The 22,188-nt window shown below is 43.1% G+C and overlaps 1 protein-coding gene across 1 annotated transcript in view; it reads right to left on the bottom strand.

Moving 5' to 3' along the window:
- The window catches only part of LOC135577210 (junction-mediating and -regulatory protein-like), a 138,771-nt gene extending 129,031 nt beyond the window's left edge, over positions 1–9,740 (bottom strand). Inside the window, 2 exon segments of the mRNA XM_065045106.1 lie at positions 8,847–9,403; positions 9,461–9,740. Coding sequence (XP_064901178.1) covers positions 8,847–9,403; positions 9,461–9,740 — 837 coding nt within the window.
- Between the last annotated feature and the right edge of the window lie 12,448 nt (positions 9,741–22,188).

The following is a 22,188-nucleotide window of genomic DNA, read 5'->3' as shown; positions in this document are numbered from 1 at the left end:
TCAAACCAATATAATAGCATTTTTTCCAAAAGAAGGTCATATAAATATTTGACTCTGTTAAACTTGAGGTCAGCGGTGACAAGGTTGAGTGCCTGTGGACCAAAATCAGGGGGAAGTCCAACAAGGCTGACATCCTCGTGGGTGTCTGTTATAGACCGCCCAACCAGGACGATGAAGGAGATGAATTATTCTGCAAGCAGCTGGCAGATGTCTCAAAATCGACGGCTCTTGTTCTTGTGTGTGACTTTAACCTGCCAGATATCTGCTGGGAGCTCAATACTGCACAGAAGAGGCAGTCTAGGAAGTTCCTAGAGTGTATAGAGGACAATTTCCTTCATCAGCTGTTAAACGAGCCTACCAGGGATAAGGCCCCGCTAGACCTGCTGTTTACAAACAGAGAAGGGCTAGTGGGAGATGTAGTGGTTGGAGGCCGCCTGGGGCATAGCGACCATGAAATCACAGAATTTTCAATACTCAGAGATGCAAGGAGAGCCATTAATAAAACTTCTACACTGGACTTTCGGAGGGCAGATTTTTTGCCTATTCAGAAGTCTAGTTCAGAGTATACCCTGGGAAACAATGCTTAAAAACAAGGGGGCCCAGGAGGGTTGGACATGCTTCAAGCAGGTGGTTTTGAGTGCACAGGAACAGGCTATACCAGTGTGCCAAAAGGCTAGCCGGCGGGGAAGACAACCGGCTTGGCTAAACAGGGAGATTCTGAATGAAATCAGAAATAAAAAGAGACTTTACCGACTGTGGAAAAAAGGGCTGGCTACTTATGAAGAATTTATTAAAATAGCTAGATCATGCAGAAAAAAAATCAGGGAAACAAAAGTGCAATTTGAACTTAATTTGGCCAATTCTGTCAGGGATAATAAAAAGTCCTTCTTCAAATATGTTAATAACAAAAGGAGGGGCAAGGAAAACCTCCATTCTCTATTGAACTTTGAGGGAAATATAGTTAACAAAGATGAGGAGAAAGCTGAGGTACTTAATACCTACTTTGCCTCAGTTTTTACCAGTAAGACAGGTGGCCCTCAGGACAACTCATCTCTGGAGGTGGTTGACAGAGATAGGAATCCAAATAATCCCCTTGTATTCCAGGAGGAAATAGCTGGTGACTTACTGAGCCATCTGGATCCTCACAAGTCTATGAGACCAGACGGGATCCATCCTATGGTGATGAGGGAGCTAGCGGAAGAGCTGGCCAAGCCGCTCTCCATCATCTTCCAACAGTCCTGGCTCACTGGGGAGGTCCCATAGGATTGGAAATTGGCGAGTGTTACCCCAATCCACAAAAAGGGCTGCAGAGCTGACCCTGGCAACTACAGGCCTGTCAGCCTGACCTCCGTGCCTGGCAGGGTTATGGAGCAGATCATCCTGAATGGAATCACACAGCACCTTCAGGATGGACAAAGGATCAGACCCAGCCAGCATGGGTTTAGGAGGGGCAGGTCCTATCTGACCAACCTGATCTCCTTTTATGATCAGGTGACTCACCTGGTGGATGAGGGGAAAGCCGTGGATGTGGTCTATCTAGACTTCAGCAAAGCCTTTGGCACTGTCTCCCATAATATACTCCTGCAAAAGCTGGTAGCCCATGGCTTGGACAAGTGCACTCTCTGCTGGGTTAAGAACTGGCTGGAAGGCTGGGCCCAGAGAGTGCTGGTGAATGGGGCTGCATCTAGCTGGCGGCCAGTCACTAGTGGTGTCCCCCAGGGGTCAGTGTTGAGTCCAGTCCTGTTTAATGTCTTTATTGATGATTTAGATAAGGGGATTGAGACCATCATCAGCAAATTTGCTGATGACACCAAGTTGGGGGGGAGTGTCGACCTGCTGGAAGGCAGGAGGGCTCTGCAGAGGGATCTGGATAGACTGGAAAAATGGGCCGATTCCAGTGGGATGAAGTTCAATAAGGCCAAGTGCCGGGTCCTGCACTTTGGCCACAACAACCCCCTGCGGCGCTACAGGCTGGGCACAGAGTGGCTGGAGAGCAGTCAGGCAGAAAGGGACCTGGGAGTACTAATTGACAGGAAGCTCAACATGAGCCAACAGTGTGCCCAGGTGGCCAAGAAGGACAATGGTATCCTGTCCTTCCCCTGTACTCTGCATTGGTGAGGCCACACCTGGAGTATTGTGTTCAGTTCTGGGCCCCTCAGTTCAGGAAAGACATTGAAGTGCTGGAGCGGGTCCAGAGAAGAGCAACACGACTGGTGAAGGGACTTGAACACAAGACCTATGGGGAGAGGCTGAGGGAGCTGGGGTTGTTTAGTCTAGAGAAGAGGAGGCTTAGAGGTGACCTCATCACTCTCTATAACTACCTGAAGGGAAGTTATAGCCAGGTGGGGATTGGTCTCTTCTCCCAGGCAGTTAGCAATAGGACAAGGGGGCATGGGCTTAAACTCTGCCAGGGGAAATTTAGGCTGGATATTAGAAAGAAATTCTTTACAGAGAGAGTGGTCAGGCATTGGAATGGCCTGCCCAGGGAGATAGTGGACTCACCGTCCCTGGAGGTTTTTAAACTGAGATTGGGCATGGCACTTAGTTCCATGATCTAGTAAACGGACTAGAGTTGGACCAAGGGTTGGACTCGATGATCTCTGAGGTCTTTTCCAACCCAGTCGATTCTGTGATTCTGTGAGTTTTCTACAAATGCATTTTGAAAGCAGAGGTACTCAATTTAGTTTCAGAAACAATAAAAAAGTTTGCTGAATAACTGGAAGTATTTTATAATACCTTTTCAGGAGCAACTAATTTACAAAAAATAGTACACTAAGCATTCAGTTTTTTCTGAATGGGTAATGTTTATCTGCCCCTGTCATGTAGTGATAAGGATAATGGCCAAAACATTGTGGCAAAACCAGTTCATCCAGCCACAGGAGATGATACATTCAATATAGGGTGAACTGCGATTTACATATCAATGACAAGCTAAGGAGCCATAGACCAGGCTGGCTGGAGGATACTGGAGGTGGGGGATGTGCTAGAAGGCACATAGCTCCATCTTCTGATACACCCAGCATGGCACAAAGGGGAAAAGCTGAGACCCCTTCAACATGGCCTGAGACTTGTTGAGACTTGTCGATCTTTCGCAATCACCCCTTCCCCCCAGACTTTCCTCTCCTTCACAATAACACCTCCACAAAAGACCAGAAGATATGCAAGCAGGCAACCCAGAGGGCTATAAAGGCTCACCTTGTGCAAGCACTGGGGGTGCCCACCCACCATCCTGAGGACCACTCTGCCCACCAGTCTCACCACATGAACTGAACAAGACACCAGAGGATGCCACACATGGCTGGACCCGAGACTATGAACTCCATCATGCATAAAGCGGAATCATAAGGATGGTGAAATCTTTCTATTCTTTCTTCCCCATACTTCTACCTTTTTGCTTTTCTTTTTATATGTAACATAGTAACATAAGATTTACAGCCCCGCATATGCTGCAAACTTTTAATGTTTACCAGTCAAACCTACAATAACGTAAATCCTTCTGCCACCAAATCATATACCATTTGGGGCAAGCTGCAAAAGAAAAGTATTTTGGTTGTGGACATTAAGTACTGTGTGTACTGTTTTCCAACCAAAGGGGACCCATGAACCTGAGTCACTTCTCCCCCAACTCATACCTGAGGGCGGGACATGACAGCCCCATATGTAACAAAACAAACAAACAAACAAAAACCAACCAAAAGATAAACAAACAAACAAACAATATTGATACATTTGATAACTTTTACCATACTGTCCTGGTTTTGTTAAAAACAAGTTTCTCTTTTAGTGAATTTCCCTGTCAGCTAAAGCCTTCTTATTAACTGCATTTTCTGAAAAGTTAGATACATTTTTTGGTAGACATAGCAATGGTATGCAAGGTCATTGATAATGATGCATCTCGCAACATGTGGGAGTCTAGTTGGAGGCCAGTATCTAGTGGAGTGCCTCAGGGGTCAGTACTGGGGCCAATATTGTTCAATATATTCATTAACGATTTGGATGAGGGAATTGAGTGTACTATCAGCAAGTTTGCTGATGACACGAAGCTGGGAGGAGTGGCTGACACGCCAGAAGGCTGTGCTGCCATCCAGCGGGATCTGGACAGGCTGGAGAGTTGGGTGGGGAATAACCTAATGAAATTTAACAAGGGAAAGTGTAGAGTCTTGCATCTGGGCAGGAATAACCCCAGGTTCCAGTATAGGCTGGGGAATGACCTATTAGAAAGCAGTGTAGGGGAAAGAGACCTGGGGGTCCTGGTGGACAGCAGGATGACCATGAGCCAGCACTGTGCCCTTGTGGCCAGGAAGGCCAATGGCATCCTGGGGTGTATTAGAAGGGGGGTGGTTAGTAGATCAAGAGAGGTTCTCCTTCCCCTCTACTCCGCCCTGGTGAGACCCCATCTAAAATATTGTGTCCAGTTCTGGGCCCCTCAGTTCAAGAAGGACAGGGAACTGCTGGAGAGAGTCCAGTGTAGGGCAACAAAGATGATTAAGGGAGTGGAGCATCTCCCTTATGAGGAAAGGCTGAGGGAGCTGGGTCTCTTTAGTTTGGAGGAGACTAAGGGGGGACCTCATTAATGTCTATAAGGATATAAAAGGTGAGTGCCATGAGGATGGAGCCAGGCTCTTCTCAGTGGCAAACAATGATAGGACAAGGGGTAATGGGATCAAGCTGGAACACAAGAGGTTCCACTTAAATTTGAGAAAAAACTTCTTCTCAGTGAGGGTGACGGAGCACTGGAACAGGCTGCCCAGGGAGGTTGTGGAGTCTCCTTCCCTGGAGATATTCAAAACCCACCTGGACACCTTCCTGTGTGACCTCATCTAGGCGTTCCTGCTCTGGCAGGGGGATTGGACTGGATGATCATCTGAGGTCCCTTCCAATCCCAAACATACTGTCATACTGTGATCCTACCTTTCTTCTCTTCCTACCATATTCCTTATGGATAAGTTTCCATCTTCTGAAAAAACAAACAAGTTTGACAGATGTGTCTTTAGATGGACTAAGTCCCCACTTTGGCTGAAGTTTTCACCAATAACAGCAATTTCCTGGTGCACTGCAATGGTATGTTTCTACTAATTATTAAAAGGGATTCTAAAAGCACATCCCCAAAGAAGAAAAATAGTAGGTGCAGCCATTTCTGAAAACCTCTGCTTCTACAACTCTGTGATAGCAATATTTACATATATAAAGAACAACATAAACCTCACTGATCATCTGCAAGCAGTGTCTTGTCATCATATAGAAAGAAATGTAAAAAGATGTAGTGATCAGAAAGAATCTGCTTTCAAATTCTAGACCTGCCTGTGTAATACTTTCTCAGCCAGAAATGGATGCAAAAAAATAGTTACTGGATCTAGAAAGCAGTATTAAAAGGCATTGACTTGAAGGCCTTGAAGGTAGGATATTCCATTAAAGAGAAAGAAAATAATGCTGGGAAAATTGAGAAAAAATATGCAAGAAGACAAAGTTAAACACAAGGAAAATACAACTGCCTATCGACTAGAAAAACTTTAAAAGATAAATAAAGTCTTTCTCTACATCTAGGGAAACAAACAATTACAGTTTTGAAGAGGAATATCCAATAAAATAATCTCATCATCAGAATACTCCCCCAGCTAGAAGACAAAAAAGGTTCCTCAATCCCAGTTCAGACAGTTAAGCAGAGCACATATTGCATTTTTTTTTCTCCTCCCAGGTATTTAAATAGAGAAATGAACTATGAGACTGGCAAGCTGCTGTCTTCAGTTTCTAAAAATTAAGTCTCAAGTCACTAAGAGTTCTAATAAATGGTATTGCTATATTCTATAGAATGTATTATTTTATTCATGTGAGACTTAAGTTCTGTCAAGGAAGACCTAATTTTTCAACCAGATGTCCTTTTCTTTGTGTACATATCATTTGTACATGTTTTGAAGAAATGTACATTTTTTAAGCATTCTACATTTTCAGATACAGCAGCTGTATTCATCATCTTGAGCTAGCTCTTGTCAAGCTAACAAAGCATTAATAAAACAATGCTTGAAGTCTATCTACATATGTATGCTGTAAGTGCACTGTAGAAAGGGAAAAAAAAAAAAAAAAAAAGAAAAACAATTACTTAAAACCCCAAACAAGCATCCTACTGAGACTGGAAAAGAGACAACACAAAAAGATTGACAACAAAGGCAGTAGCCAAAAATCTAATTAACCTACAATCACAAGTCTATACATCTCTGAAGCAATTTGCAGCTACCTATAAAACAGAAGTAAAAGGGAAGAGCAGTAGAAAAAACATAAACATTTACTCAAAAAGATACCAAATAGAAGGATACAAGATAAAAGATTTCCAATTAAAAGGTAAATTGTTATTTTGCTTAGGACTTAGAAGGTTTTAATATACAGACTAAAGAGAGAAGCAAATACTGCAATAATGTGGTCTAATATCCTTTAAACACTGAATTCCTAGAAGACATTTTAAAGCATGTATTTAAAATTATATGCAATCACATTATACTATTAAGATGTTGCATATTTAATTATCCTTGCTGCTATAAGGGTAAAAGAATCTCAACTGATATAGCCTTCTCTACCTTACATCCATGTCTTCCATGAGTATCATGTCATAATTGTTTAGTTTGTAACATATATTTACATATACAAAACATTTCAGAAACTCACTGAAACACTGAAAACAAAATATCCATGAGACTTGAATTTTTATTATTTGCAGAAAAGGGGAGGAGGGGAACCACTCTACATTTAATTCTGCTTATCTGAAAATATATCGCAGTATCCTTACTATTGGGTTTGATGCTTGCAGGAGTCAAGTGTCAACTTGCGACACTTAAAATGCCAAGCCTTTAAAATATTTATTAACTTAGGACTAGTTTGTAACAATTAGCAATAACTGCTAATGACTCCAGCTGCAGATTAGATAAATAAAAATATGATGGTTGTAACAAGAGTACAGAAGATAATTTTTTCTGCCTTCTAGATACAAAGTCAAAGATTTTCGAAATACTAGCCAAAAAGCTGAAATCCCAAATAAGGATTCAGTGGCATCCTCTCTGTTGAAATAATAACATCTTTTAATCTGGTCATTAACTGATTCTGCATCATGTCTCCATTTGGGAGCTCAGACCTCTATCTAAGCACCTGAGGAATTTTGGTTTTTTAAAACAGGCATAAACCTAATGAACAAGGGCTGCAAACAAGTGTTTATTAGTTTTCAAAAATGAGGTAGAACAATATTTACTCCTTTAGATATAAGTTTTTACTTTATCATAAATTAACTATTCTTAAGTTATTTCAGAATTGATAGTTTTATTTAAATAAATAAAAATATGTGCTATTTCAAAAGTGCAAATTATGGAGTAGAAATTAATTCCAGGTCATACATTTCCTCTATAAATATTTTTCCTGCTCCGGCAGGGGGATTGGACTAGATGATCTTTTGAGGTCCCTTCCACTCCCTAACATTCTGCGATTCTGTGATTTTTCTTCATCTTGGAACTGTTTCTACTTGCAACATTCTTCTGGCTTATAAAAGGTTTATAATTGAGACAGAGATAAAAATCCCTATTACAAAGAGCAGCAATTATTAACTGTAGTGAAAATAAACTGGTTTGTTATAACTTATGGAAAGCAACAGATGGCCAAGTAGGGGTGCTGAAACAATGAACACAAGAGGTTTTGTTGCTCACTTTGCTTCTCCACCCCAAAGAACATAATCAACAAAAACTGCAAGCATTTCTCAAGTAATATTGGAACTGCACAGAGGAATTTGTCCTGGAAAAAGAGATATATGAAACAGTAATAAACCACAGAAGCATAATTTGAAATATTAAGTCAAAGTCTTGAAGTTCTAACTTGTCTTTTGCACAATTTTATATTAATGAAAACTCTCCATATTCACTATGCTCCTTGATACTATTTTGGTTGACAATGTCACTCAAATCCCTTCCCCTTTTCCTCTAATAAGAGGTAAAATAATTTAAAATTACAGGAATCCAACATTCCCAACAGCTAACAAGCAGACTCCAAGTACAGGTGGAATAGTAAATTAAAGTGAGAGATGAAACACTGATTCAGTAGCTGTCCTGGTTTCAGCTAGGATAGAGTTAATTTTCTCCCTAGTGCCTGGTATAATGCTGTGTTTTGGATTTAGTATGAGAATAATGTTGATAACACGCTGATGTTTTAGTTGTTGCAGAGCAATGCTTGCGATAAGTCAAGGACTTTTCAGTTTCTCACAGTACCCTGCCAGCAAGGAGGCTGGGGGTGCACAAGAAGCTGGGAGGGGACATAGACAGGACAGCTGACCCAAACTGGCCGAAGAGATATTTCATACCATATGACATCATGCTGAACAAAAAACTGGAGGGAGTTGGCCAGGGGGCAGTGCCCACTGCTCAGGGACTGGCGGGGCATTGGTCAGCAGGTGGTGAGCAATTGCATTGCGCATCACTTGTTTTGTATATTATTTTATCATTATTATTTTCCTTTTTTCCCCATCCTTTTCTGTCCTATTAAACTGTCTTTATCCCAATCCACGAGTTTTACCTTTTTTCCAATTCTTTCCCCCATCCAACTGGGCTGTGTGGTGTTTAGCTGCCTAACAGATTAAACCACAACAGTCCTTTAACTGAAAGTATGAATAACATTTACTTCAGAAATGCCTAGCAATACTCTGCAATTCTAAGCAAATGAAGCAATGGATTCTATGACAAACAATATCAGTATTTTCTTAAAAGAAATTGATTCTGTGAAGGTAGAGAGGAGCAGCTGGAGATTATAACTAAAGATGTCACAGAGGAAGGAAAATGTAACACTAAGGTGGAGATATCTGGACCATGTGGCAGCCTCACCTCCCGGATCTGCCTGCGGGCCCGCTGCAGCACCTCCTCGTACCCCTTTTGTCGCAGCTCACTCAGGCTCTCATAATACTCTTCGGGGTCGTCAGTCTCAGTGAAGAGCACCTGTGAAAGGATCTTCCAGCCACAGGTATCCAAGCTACGGAGCAAGTAAACTTGTAGTTTGTAGCAGAGAGCGTCCATCTCCTGCTCGGATAGCTCCAGAGCTCTGAACACCACCGCCCACACGCCCGAGGGCTCCTCAAGGAAAGCAGGCAGGTAGGGTTCCAGGTCCGAGTTCACCGAACACAGCTGATAGTGCACAGCCCGCAAGTCTTGGAAGGAGAAGAGGCCTGCCCAAGTGCACTCCTCCCCCATGGGCTCCATGTTGGGAGCAGCCAACTCGGCTGCCTGCAGTGGTGAGGGTGGCAGCAACAGGGAGACGGCCTCCTCCTTCCCCAGCTCCAGTGCTTCTATCTCTTCAGTGACACATTCTGCCTCTGGGCCCCGCAGTGACCTCTGGGACGGGCTACTCTTGGTGCGCAGCAGGCTCTTCGGCAGCGCCTCGGCCGCTGCGCCCTGCTTGGAGTCCCACAGCCCTATCTCGGTGAGAAAATTCAAGAAGCCACGTGCCAGACTGGAGCCCGTACCCCAGGCCGGGCCCCTGTTCACCATGGGGATGCTGGCCTTGGGGGAGGTTCTGGCCTTGGGGTCGCAGCGGTAGAGCTCGCGGGAGCCACTGCGCTGGTGCTGCGCCATGCAGTTGTGGCAGGTTATGGTGAACTTGCCCTCAATCTTGTTCCAGGCCATGGTGAAGACGAATTTGTGCTTCTCCCGCTCCTGGAAGGATTGAGGCCTCACGGCCACCCAGTCAGCCTCCAGCGTTTCCTCCAGGGTGAAGGCGGACATGGCGCTGCACGGATTCCCATGCACACACCCCACTCCCCTGCTCCTGTCCTGTCCCGTCCCGTCAGCCACCCCACCTGTCCCGTCGTGCACCAGCCGGCAACAGCTCCACCTCACTGCCCACCATCAACCATCTTAGCAACAGGGAGAAAGGGAAGGCGCTGAGGGGGGAGTATGCGCTGGATCCTGACCGAGGCAGCGGGGGTGGGGACGGAGGACAGAGAGGAATCACTTTCTCTCTGCTTGGTGCCCACTGCGCCCCGTTGCTGGGGAATCCCGCCACTGCTGCCTCTGATCATCAACCTGCCGCCGTGACAGATAATACCTGGTGCCACTACACAGGTACTTCATGCGCGTCACGAGAGTCAGAATCTGCTAATGAGCGGCGACAGCACTGCAGCAGCTCAGCGCCAGTGGTCCCTCAACCCCGCGGGACGTCTTCCCCATTGGCTGTTGTTCTAGTTTCCCCGACGGAGGTAAGTGGGCAGAGCCTCGCCCCTTCTCCGCTGGCCACGCTCACAATCTCCCACCCTCCCTTCTTGCTGTCCCATGGTGGGCGGGGTGAAGGGTGATGCTCCGCCTCTTCCTTCGGACGTACAACGTGGCTGTTCGGCCACCGTGTGCTGTTTTCTGCACGGTTACAAGAAAGGATGTGGTCCTTCAGCAACTTATTTTAGTTGCATGACTTCACTCTGACTAGAGATTGAACCAAAGTATTTCAAAGATGAATTATCAAGAGCACTGTCCTGGTTTTGTTAAAAAACAAGTTTCTCTTTTAGTGAATTTGCCTGTCAGCTAAAGCCTTCATATTAGCTGCATTTTCCTGGAGAACCAGATACATGTTTTGGTAAACATAGCAATGGAATGCAAAGCTATTGATAAGCATGGATGGACATCTCGCGAGAGGTGCAACGAGAAATAGGTGACCAAGAAACTGACCAACGGTGTATAACATTCCATTCACGTGAATACTTCATATAAAAGCGGGAGATCGCGAGGATCTCGTCCCTTTTCCTTCTTTTCTTCTGCTTATGGCCGACATTAGGAGAGGACCTTGCTAGTCGTGCCTGCGAACTGAGGCCTAGCGAGAGACTGAATCTAGCTCTGGTTGGCTGCAGAGTCTAAACCAGGACTTTGGGTGCCGGCTCTGCAGTTGCTGAGACTTTCAAGATTGGTTTTGTATATTTTGTATTATTTTCTCTATTCTTATTAGTAGCATTAGTAAAACATTTTTAATTTTTCCAACTCTCTTCTCTCTGTCCTTCTTTTCCTCCTGATCGCCTGTCCTTAGTGGGAAGGGGGGAGAGGGAGGGGCAAACAGGGGAAGGGGGGGAAGAGGGGGTTAACAATACATCTGCCAAGGTTTTATTGTCACCCCGCAATCTAAACCCTCCACAAGCACCTAATAGTATGCCGTGCAACAGAAATTTGCGCTTGTGGTTAGGCTGCAAAAGAGTGCAGCATCTATGATGAGACCTGGAGATAAGGGCATGATTGGGGCAATTCTGTAATTTTATAACTGAAGTTAAATGATTGCACTGAGACATTGCATTTTATGCTCATGGTGGCCTGTCCTACTTAAGAATTGGCAATACCTGCAGTGCTCTTGGAGGTTTCCAAGTGTATTGCAGAGCACATAGGTTACAGTAGACCAGCATAGATGACTCTCATAAGCATGTCTGAAAGGAATGATTAATCACCTACAATTCTAAGGCAAATGGTCGTTTTCTTGGTTCTCTTTGGGATATTCTATTTCTCTTCTTATATAAATGAAAAAAATATTTCTTACTGTAACAATCCTGAAATACTTGTATCAAAAATAAGATCACTAGACAATATGCACTGGCCCATTTGTGATATTGTCCCACTCCAAGTTAGAGGAAGCACTGGGGAATTAAAATGTTCTCAAATGAGTTTGCCAGTGAAGCAGGATGAGTCATAGCTTTTTTTTTTCCAAAGTTACTATATTGACTAGCATCCTGTCTTTGGAAGTACTTGAGGAGATCCTCTGGCAATCCAAACACTCTCTGATCATTAAAAAAGCAACCTTGTATATTCAGGAGAATCATGGTTATGTCTGTTATTAATACCCAAAGTCAGTTGTTAGGAAAAAAATATGGCTTAGCAGCCAGAGGAATGACCATCTGTTTTATAAAGGTGATGTGTCCTGTACATCTTGGAGAACAACATTCTTTTCTATTACTATAAATTTAGGCATCAGATCAAAGCACCTGTGAAATGATCTGGAAGATTTGATTATACCCCATGTAGAAGTGGTCAAGCAAGCAACCAAAGAATACATTAGTGGAGGAAATATAGTCTCTTTCTGTCAGGTATTCAGAAACAAACTTTCAGTGGATGAATGTAAGCAGCAATCCAATTTTGTCTTCAGTAATGCATGAAAGAAAAATTTAAACAATGAAGATGCAACAGTATCTATCTATCTATCTATCTATCTATCTATCTATCTATCTATCTATCTATCTCCAGGCTTAAGAGAATTAAACATGGATTCAAAATTTCCCATCAGCCAAAGGATCAGAGTCCTAGTATTTCAGGTACATTACTGTAGAGGCCAAGGTATTTGAAGCAGTATTAGCCTGGCTGTTCTCAGATAGCAGAGCGACAAGCTGGTATGATTTAAAGCAGATATTAGGTAAATGTAATATTTGTGACCTGGCTGGAAACTAGTCTGAAAATCACTCAGCTACAATCAAATTTCTGATAGGCTTCTTTTCATGCAGCAGAAAAGCCATGCCATCAGCCCTCAAGAGCTATTATATTTTGCAAAAAAAAAAAAAAAAAATATGATAAGAACAAAAATAGGAAAGAGCAATTTTTCAAAAATCATGTTATCAAGGAGCATTGAGTAGCCTTGATAGTAACTTCCCTATTGTGGGACATGTATAACTTTTCATTCATAAAAATATAAAGGGCAGGCTTTTCAGATGTTGGTGATTTGTTCTTAAAGGTCATTAAAGGAAATACATCACTGATCTTTACCAAATAATACAGCAAAAAAATAAAATTACATTCTTAAAGGCTAGTAGTTGCCTTCTGAACAGGACTTGTGGTGGAGCGTACTCTTTGTCACTAAGCAGAAGTGGATTAGATAGCACCCAATCAGCCTGACCTCTGGTTGATTCCCACACTCTAAAAAGGTGACAAGTTTGCAGCAACTGAAACAACTACTGGGGAGTATCTCTGAAGAGAACCCAAGCTGCCTGGAGAGAAGTGAGACAAGGATGTGGCACTTCAGCGCATGTGGATCCCATTGCTAACCTGGAAACTAGTTAACCTTATGACCAGGGCTGTTGGAAGTATCATTTACTCAGCTGACAAGATGGATTATTACTTTTTAAAGAGCCAAAGCTTTTTGAGAGCCACAAATGTTCTGTCACTAGTGAGGTGAAATGTAAGGTTAGGAATTCAATTGATCTCTTTTTTTTTTGTAAGAATTGGGTCAAGCACCAGAACCTTTAAGGCAGGGAGTATTCTGAGTCATTGCTATCCCTGGGTGGTCTCCAAGCAGTGATATTTAGTAAGGTCTTGAGTTACTAAGCCAGTGAAGAATAGGTTTGTAAACTTCCAGGCATTGTTCTGTGCTTTTTGTACCTTGCAGTATCATTTCCCCGAGCCTGTATCTGCTGGTTCTCAAACATGATCTCAGTTCAGGCTAGCATTTGGAAAACAAGGAAACTATGGAATCTAAATTCAGCACAAAAGGAGATATAGCAAAAGATTCCCATCTGCACTTGTTGTAGCCTGCCTAGGCAGATCCATACATAATCAATGCAGAACCGGGTTGGTGATAGGATGAAACCCTATGGAACTGCACGTGTGGGGTGGATTAGTAATTGCCGGGTATAAAAGGTTGGGTTTTCTGTGGACTGAATAACCTGAACCACCGCACAGTGATCTCACCCAATGCTGCCTAAATTGTCTTCTGCATGCTGATGTTGTGAACAAGAACAGAAATATTCCTGTGTTTGTGTAAACATTCCAGCACCTAGCCTGCAATTCCTGCAGCATGCTACAGGCTAAACCAAAATTATACCCTTCTGAATCTGACTTTTTGAACACCTTGGATAAACTAGCTTTATTACAAAGCGTTTTTGAGAAAACCATGTCTCATCTGATTTAAAGTTTGATCAATTCCAAACAACTGCTGTTGCAATATGATTTCTGTCAAAATACAAGACTATTGTATTCTCAGTTAACCAGCTACACAATTCCTTACATTAACTGAGATGAAAGGAGGAGGATATTCAACAGTGTGCTTCAAAGTACCATAGCATCAAGTGTATATTTAGGTGTCCTGAAATTGCTATTAAGTATTGTGCTTAACATGGCTATGCCGGACAAGCATTTTTAATAGGTTTCTGTTGATAGTATGATTCAAATTTTAATGTGTACAAGCCAAATAGCAATGTCTGTTTGTTGTTAGTCGGAGTCTTTTTTCTGGCAAAAGTTTTAAGAGTGTTTTTAAGAGTATGTCTGTGTGAAGTGAGACAAGAAGTTGGCTGCATAAAAGCATTGCTGAATTTGTGATGGTTTAGTAGCAATGAAACATCTACCCAAAAGTATACTTTCTAGTAATAGTTGTACCTGCACTTGAAATTCTGGAAATGCCTACTTTGCCGGGATTCAGAAAGCTGTAGTGGATCAGACTGTCAGCAGACCACCAAACAGTGACCATGACCTTTTTTTGGTGCAAGTTTGGCTTTGGGAAGTGCTTTGGAGGTTCCTCTTGGTCCAACCTCTGAGCTGCTCAGCAAATTGATGAGATGCACCAAAAATGCAATGCCTGCACCTGGCACTGATCAACAGAAAGGGCCCAATTCTTCTCCATGACAACACCCAACCACATGTCGCACAATGAACGCTTCAAAAGTTGAACAAATTGGGCTACGAAGTTTTGCCTCATCTGCCATATTCACCTGACCTCTTGCCAACCGACTACCACTTCTTCAAGCATCTCGACAACTTTTTGTAGGGAAAACACTTCCACAACCAGCAGGATGCAGAAAATACTTTTCTAGAGTTCATAGAATCCCAAAGCACGGATTTTTATGCTACAGGAATAAACAAACTTATTTCTCGTTGGCAAAACTGTGTTGATTGTAATGGTTCCTATTTTGATTAATAAAGATGTGTTTGAGTCTAGTTATAATGATTTAAAATTCACGGTCCAAAACCACAATTACTTTTGCACCAACCTAATATGTTGGTAATAATCAAGAATCTGTCTTTGAAAGCTCAGATGATACAAAACCTAAGTTTCCAATTTAAACATGCCTTTGCAGTGAGAAAATTCTAAGTTTACCTAATAATCATTTTACTAAATTGTATGAAAGTAATCAGTAGTCTCTGTGGTAGATAAATACAGTTTGCAACAAGAGAGACAATTGGAGCAGTCCTGTCTTGCAGGCTGGATGAGTTGGGAATGATGGTGCTTAGCTCTCTTAAGTTGTTTGCAAAGCAATTCTTCAATTTGTTTGTTTACATAAACCAGCCACTCTTTATTCCTAGTATTACATCATATGACAAACATATCTTAACATCCTTTGCTGTTGATGCAAGATCTAAAGAATTCTGAGTTGTCATTCAAGATTCTGTTGGTAATTTCTTGTTATCATATTATGGCAAAACCTTTCTATTTAATTGTATCAAAGCTATATTCTGTATGTTTACTTCTTTTGGAGATATTCAGATTGCCATAACCATAGGTATAAAAAAATTTAAGACTAACATTTTTTAAAATAAGGGAGAGAGATCTTTGATTAGACAAATATAGTTGGGGGAAAAATGCTCTTCTTTAAATATTGTTAATTGATACTGTCAGTAGCTGTTAAATTATATTTTTTCCCTTTACACTGTTTACAGGATTCTTTTTGGTAATATAAGGTTTATTTTCTTAATGATTGTATTATTTTCTATTTGTTGAACACTGAAAGATGATCCCATTTCTTTTGCTTGGTAATTCCTTGTTTGTTTACCAACACAATGTCACAGGTGAATTATTACGAGAAGTCATCATTCAATGATGATTAAATTATGACAATTAAATGGTGATTAAATGATAATTAAGTGATAATTAAACAGCAATTCAACAGTGATTTAAATGGCAATCAAACACCCTATTACTTATTGCACTTCTAATAATTAAGCTAGCTTGTATAGAATGTACTTCTAGGCCTGATATAAAATGTTGCTTACTTTATTGTAGATATCAGATGCCGGGTAAGGGATCTCTTGTCATTGAGGAGCAACCTTGAGAGGCATCCCTACTCAAGGGGAGACCACTGCTGTGCAGGTTGCTGCTGTACAGTAGAGCTCAGTGAACTCTGAGTGGGATGCAGATATTTATAACATAAAGTGATTGACTTGTAGTCAAACCCCCTTTGGTGTATGTGCAGTTGTGCAACTGTAGCAGTTATAATTTTGTCTGGTCCCAGCTCAGCCTGGTACTGTTAGCTCCTGATAAGATACAACCTAAATTCCTTAAGTTCTTGAGAAGACATGGCCTAGCACAATTTCACAAGGTTTTGTGGTAGGTGCACTTCTCCCCTCCCTTTGAAAGCACCAGAAACTTCTAGACCACGACTATGGACATGTACACGCCCCTTGGTTGACAGGGCCAACAGGGCCCTTGGCCAATGAAACACCTGTGGGAAACTGCAGCGAGTCTGTGGAATCCTTGACAGAAAGTATGGGAATAGAGATCAGCCTTGAAGATATTAAGGTTTACCCTTGAGAAGGATGGGAGTAAAGGAGTATCCGGAGATATTAAGTTGTACCCATGAGAGAGAAGGGATGTACCTGTGAGAGAGAAGAGAGTAGAAGAATAACATGGATGACAGCAAAATTAACCAATGAGATGTTAGTGCTGTAACTTGTAACCAATAGTGAAAAGACACATAAACTGGTAGAATTGTATAAAAATGCACTTGTAGCAATAAATGGCATCTACTACTTTCATCCTGGAAGAACTTGGTCCATGTCATTTGTCCGTCTCAACCGCGACATCTGGTGACCCCGACGTGATCCTGCCTGAAGAGCATCTCGCATGAAGAAGAGACAGCGGTGAAGCTGTGACAGCCGAAGACGAGCTGGGAAGATGGAGCCCAGTACAGCTGACAGAGCAGCAGGGGGGAGCTGCCGAAGACACGGATCCTTGAAAAGACACCACGCCAAGAGTAGGTGAGCTACCGGGAACATGGGGGGGCATTTATCTAAAGAAGAAGGTGCTATATTATCTACATGGAAGCTGCTTCTGAAGAAGCGTGGTGTTAGCCTTCCGGAACTGACTTTAAGAAAAATGTTACTATGGGGCAAAGCACAAGGTTTAGAGGTTAATTCCATGACAGCATTTAGTGTGTCACAATGGATGGACTTGGGAGATAAACTGTTTGATAATGCTACCCAAGGATCCAAAGAAGCAACTGAACTGTTAACAACGTGGTGCTTGTTATTAGATACTCTGAAAGAGTTAAAACAGCAACAGGATCAGGCAGAGGTTACTAAATATTCGTCAACACCACCCAAGTCCGTGTTATCTGATGATACGGATAAGGATCTGCGACACTCTCTTGGAAAGTTAAAAGGAATAGAGGAGGAGCATACGTATGTGTCGCCCCGAGATCAGATAAAAGCTATGGAAGACTCACATGAAAAAACAGCGTTGGGTTATATACGATCTTGGGAGGGGCCCCCAGAGCACAGGTCAGAGCAGTGCATTCAACCAACTGCTCCGCCGTTATCAATCACGGTTCAACCGTCTGCTCCACCATCATCAATTGCAGTGTCGTCATCTGCATCCACCAGGACCCCCAGGTCCCTTTCATCTACACTGCTCTCTAATATGTAATTTCCCAACCTATACTGGAACCTGGGGTTGTTCCTGCCCAGATGCAGGACTCTACACTTTCCCTTGTTAAATTTCATCAGGTTATTCCCCACCCAACTCTCCAGCCTGTCCAGGTCCCGCTGGATGGCAGCACAGCCTTCTGGCGTGTCAGCCACTCCTCCCAGCTTAGTGTCATCAGCCATCTTGCTGATAGTACACTCTATTCCCTGGTCTAAATCGTTAATGAATATATTGAATAATATTGGCCACAGCACTGACCCCTGAGGCACTCCACTAGATACTGGCCTCCAACTAGACTCCATACCATTGACTACCACTCTCTGGCTTCTCTCCTTAAGCCAGTTTGCAACCCACCTCACTAGTCTATTGTCTAGACCACACCTCCTCAACTTAGCTGTGAGGATGCTGTGGGAGACTGTGTCAAAGGCTTTACTGAAGTCAAAGTAGAGCACATCCACCGCTCTGCCATCATCCATCCACCTTGTTACATTCTCATAAAAGGCTATGAGGTTGGTCAAGCATGACTTACCCTTGGTAAAGCCATGCTGACTGCCCCTAATAACCCTCTTATCCTTGATATGCCTTGAGATGGCACCAAGGAGAAGCTGTTCCATTACTTTCCCAGGGATAGAGGTGAGGCTGACCGGTCTATAATTACCCGGGTCCTCCTTCTTGCCCTTTTTGAAGACTGGAGTGACATTTGCTTTCCTCCAATCCTCAGGCACCTCCCCTGTTTCCCAAGACTTGGCAAAGATGATGGAGAGCAGTCCAGCAATGACCTCAGCCAGCTCCCTCAGCACCCGCGGATGCATCCCATCTGGACCCATGGATTTATGGATGTCCAGACTATTTAATTGCTCCCTAACCCAGTCCTCATCAACTAAAGCAAACTCCTCCATTGACCTGGCTTCATCCGGGGTCTCAGGGGTACAGGGCTCCCCAGGACAGCCTCATTGTATTTGGTTTACTTGGCAAGGTTTTCATGAAAGGAAGACTACAGGGATGGATTCTGTGAGAAACTGCTGGAAGTTTCCTGATGTCAGATAGAGTCAATGCCAACCAGCTCCAAGATGGATCTGCTTCTGACCAAGGCTGAGCTAATCAGTGACAGTGGTAGCACCTCTGGGATAACATATTTAAGAAGTGGAAAAAGTTGCCACGCAACAGCAACCAGAAGAGAGAGGAGTGAGAATATGTGAGAGAAACCACTCTGCAGACACCAAGGTCAGTGAAGAAGGAGGGAAAGGAGGTGTTCGAGGCACCAGAACAGAGATTCCCCTGCAGCCCATGGTGAAGACCATGGTGAAGACCATGGTGAGGCAGTCTGTTCCCCTGCAGCCCATGGAGATTAACAGTGGAACAGATATCAGCCTGCAGCCCATGGAGGACCCCACTCTGAAACAGGTGGATGCACCCAGAGGCTGTGACCCTGTGGGAAGCCTGAATTGGAGCAGGCTACTGGCAGGACCTGTGGACGCTGTGGAGAGAGGAACCCATACAGGTTTCTCCCATTGGAGAAGTTTGTAGAGGACTGTCTCGCATTGGCAGGATGCTATGCTGGAGCAGAAGAGTGTGAGGAGTCCTCCCTCTGAGGAGGAAGGAGCAGCAGCAACAATGTGTGATGAACTGACTGCAATTCCCATTCCCTGTCCCCCTGTGTCACTCAGTGGGGAGGAGGTAGAGAAAATCAGGAGTGAAGCTGATCCCTGGAAGAAGGGATGGGTGGGGGGAGGGTGTTTTTAAGATTTGATTTTATTTCTCATTATCCTACTCTGATTTGATTGGTAATAAATTATTTTTTTCTCTTTTGCCTGTGACGGTAATTAGTGAGATCTCTCCCTGCCCCTATCTTGACCCATGAGTCTTTCATTATATTTTTCTCTCCCCTGTCCAGCTGAGGAAGGGAAGTGACAGAGCGGCTTTGGTGGGACCCCGGCGTCCAGCGAGGATCAACCTACCACATCCACCCTCAGTGTGGCTTAATCCCTGTGGGACTGATTTGCTGCAGTTTTAGCCATCACTACACAAAGGAGTCACTCTAGTTTCCTCAAATAGACTGAGTGGAAGATAATTAACATGCCAGTGACCTCAGTGAAGTGCTCCAATTGCCCACAGATAAAAGACTCATTCACTGGGAACTTGACTGATGGAGAACTACAGAATATTTTTATGGATTTATCGTAAGAAACTGAGTAAACCACAAGGGTTCAGTTCTACTGGAATTGCTCTTCAGTGAGCACTGAATCGTCTAAATGCTACATATTTTAAATACAGTTTTTAGGAAAAATTTAATGTCGACTTTGCTAGCTTTTCTTTTCCCATTGAGTGTCTAGTGAATTTGATCAATATTTTCATTATTTAAGTCTAAATTTTTTTGTTGAAGTGCAGGCAGATAGTGCCTAAAGAATTTAAGGCCCAGATGGCCAGTGTGGTATTAATTTCCAGAGATATACCAATGGTTATGGTTTGTTGAAACTGAAGTGCATTACCCTGAGGTTTACTACAGGGAGTCTTGCTTTGGCAGACTCTTCCCTTTGCTTAAAGTTTCAAGAGTCCAAAATGCCTTTGTTATTTTTTGTTTATTTTTTGCTGCATTTTTAAATTTAGAAGGGACATCTTGTAGGTTCTTTTCTTCTGGATCCCATATCTGCAAGCTTTTATTTGTGACACACATTTGATATGTATATAGAGAGTTTTCCTTCGCTGGCACAGAAAACACCTCATGGCTGGGTTTACCTTTTTCTCCAGCTCTCAAATGAAGAAGTATTTTTGTCGGTGCAACTTATCAAATAGCTTGAAACTGCTTAGACAAGTAGACAATTAAACAATCAATGGAACAACTCATTCTGGATATCATCTCCAAGCATGTGGAGGAAAAGAAGGTTATCAGGAGTAGTCAGCATGGATTCACCAAAGGGAAATCATGTTTGACCAACGTGATAGCCTTCTATGATGATATGACTGCCTGGGTAGACAAGGGGAGAGCAGTGGATGTTGTCTACCTTGACTTCAGCAAGGCTTTTGACATACTGTCTCTCACAACATCCTCATAGGTAAGCTCAAGAAGTGCGGGTTGGATGACTGCACTGGCTGGATGGCAGAGCTCAGAGGGTTGTGATCCATGATGCAGTCTGGTTGGAGGCCTGTAGTTAGTGGGATTCCTCAGGGGTCAGTATTAGGTCCTGGCCTGTTCAACCTGTTTGTCTGTGACCTGGATGAAGAGACTGAGTGCACCCTCAGCAAGTTTGCTGATGATACCTAACTGGGAGGAAGGGCTGATACACCAGAAGGCTGTGCTGCCATTCAGTGAGTCCTGGACAGGCTGGAGGGCTGGACAGAGAAGAACTTAATTAAATTCAACAAGGGCAAGTGTAGGATCCTGCACCTGGGAAGAATAACCCCATGCAGCAGTACAGGTTAGGGGTTGACCTGATGGAAAGCACCTTTGCAGAGGACCTGGGAGTCCTGGTGAACAACAGGTTGACCATGAGACAGCAATGTGCCCTTGTGGCCAAGAAGGCCAATGGTATCCTGGGGTGCATTAGGAAAAGTGTGACCAGCAGGTCAAGGGAGGTTATCCTCCCCCTCTACTCTGCTCTGGTGAGGCTGCATCTAGAGTACTGTGTCCAGTTCTGGGCTCCCCAGTATAAGAAGGACAAGGAACTACTGGAGGGAGTCCAGCAGAGAGCTATGAAGATGATAAGGGGTCTGGAGCATCTTTCTTATGAGGAAAGACTGAGAGCGCTGTGTCTGTTCAGCCTGAAGAAGAGAAAGCTGAGAGAGGATCTTATTGCTTATAAATATCTCAAGGGTGGGTGTCAAGAGGATGTGACCTGAGTCTTCTCAGTGGTGACCAATGATAGGATGAGGGCCAATGAGCACAGACTGAAGCATAAGAAGTTCCATCTGAATATGAGTAGAAACTTCTTTACTTTGACGGTTCCAGAGCACTGGAACAGGCTGCCCAGAGAGGAGCCTCCTCTGTGGAGTCTCCTTCTCTGGAGACATTCAAAACCCGCCTGGATGCATTCCTGTGTAATCTACTCTAGGTGCACCTGCTTAAGCAGGTGGGTTGGGCTAGATGATCTCCAGAGGTCCCTTCAAACTACAACCATTCTGTGATTCTGTGATTATATTTCCAGAGTTTTAGCAGTACATATAAAATGCATATTGATCCTTGGGGAAAATTTTGCTTCATTTTGATGAAGAGCTCTATTTGATTTATACCATCTGTTCCCTTGTGGTGTTTCTTACCATGAAACAGGCAAAGTCAGGCTTCCACGCAATGATATCTATCATGGTTAGGTACCATATATTTTATATATTATACTTTTCACTTATTTTTATAGAATTTACATTTTAATTTTCTGCAAAGTAATGAACAGGCAATTTCAGTTTTTTCGGGTGAGCTGAAAAGTAAAGGAATTTCTGCAATTAATTTAGTTTGGCTTAGGTTGAATGTGCCTTTTTTCATATATGTTCTGTTATCTTGTTTCTTTCTAGGTTCTGTCTTGGAATGCCACTAAAAAGGTATTCCAGAGTTTTGCTTATTGTTATCAAAGCCAAAAGCCTCTGATCCAG

This window comes from Columba livia, chromosome W, assembly GCF_036013475.1.
Source record: "Columba livia isolate bColLiv1 breed racing homer chromosome W, bColLiv1.pat.W.v2, whole genome shotgun sequence".
Classification (NCBI taxonomy): domain Eukaryota; kingdom Metazoa; phylum Chordata; class Aves; order Columbiformes; family Columbidae; genus Columba; species Columba livia.
This window is presented reverse-complemented; position numbering and strand designations above follow the sequence as displayed.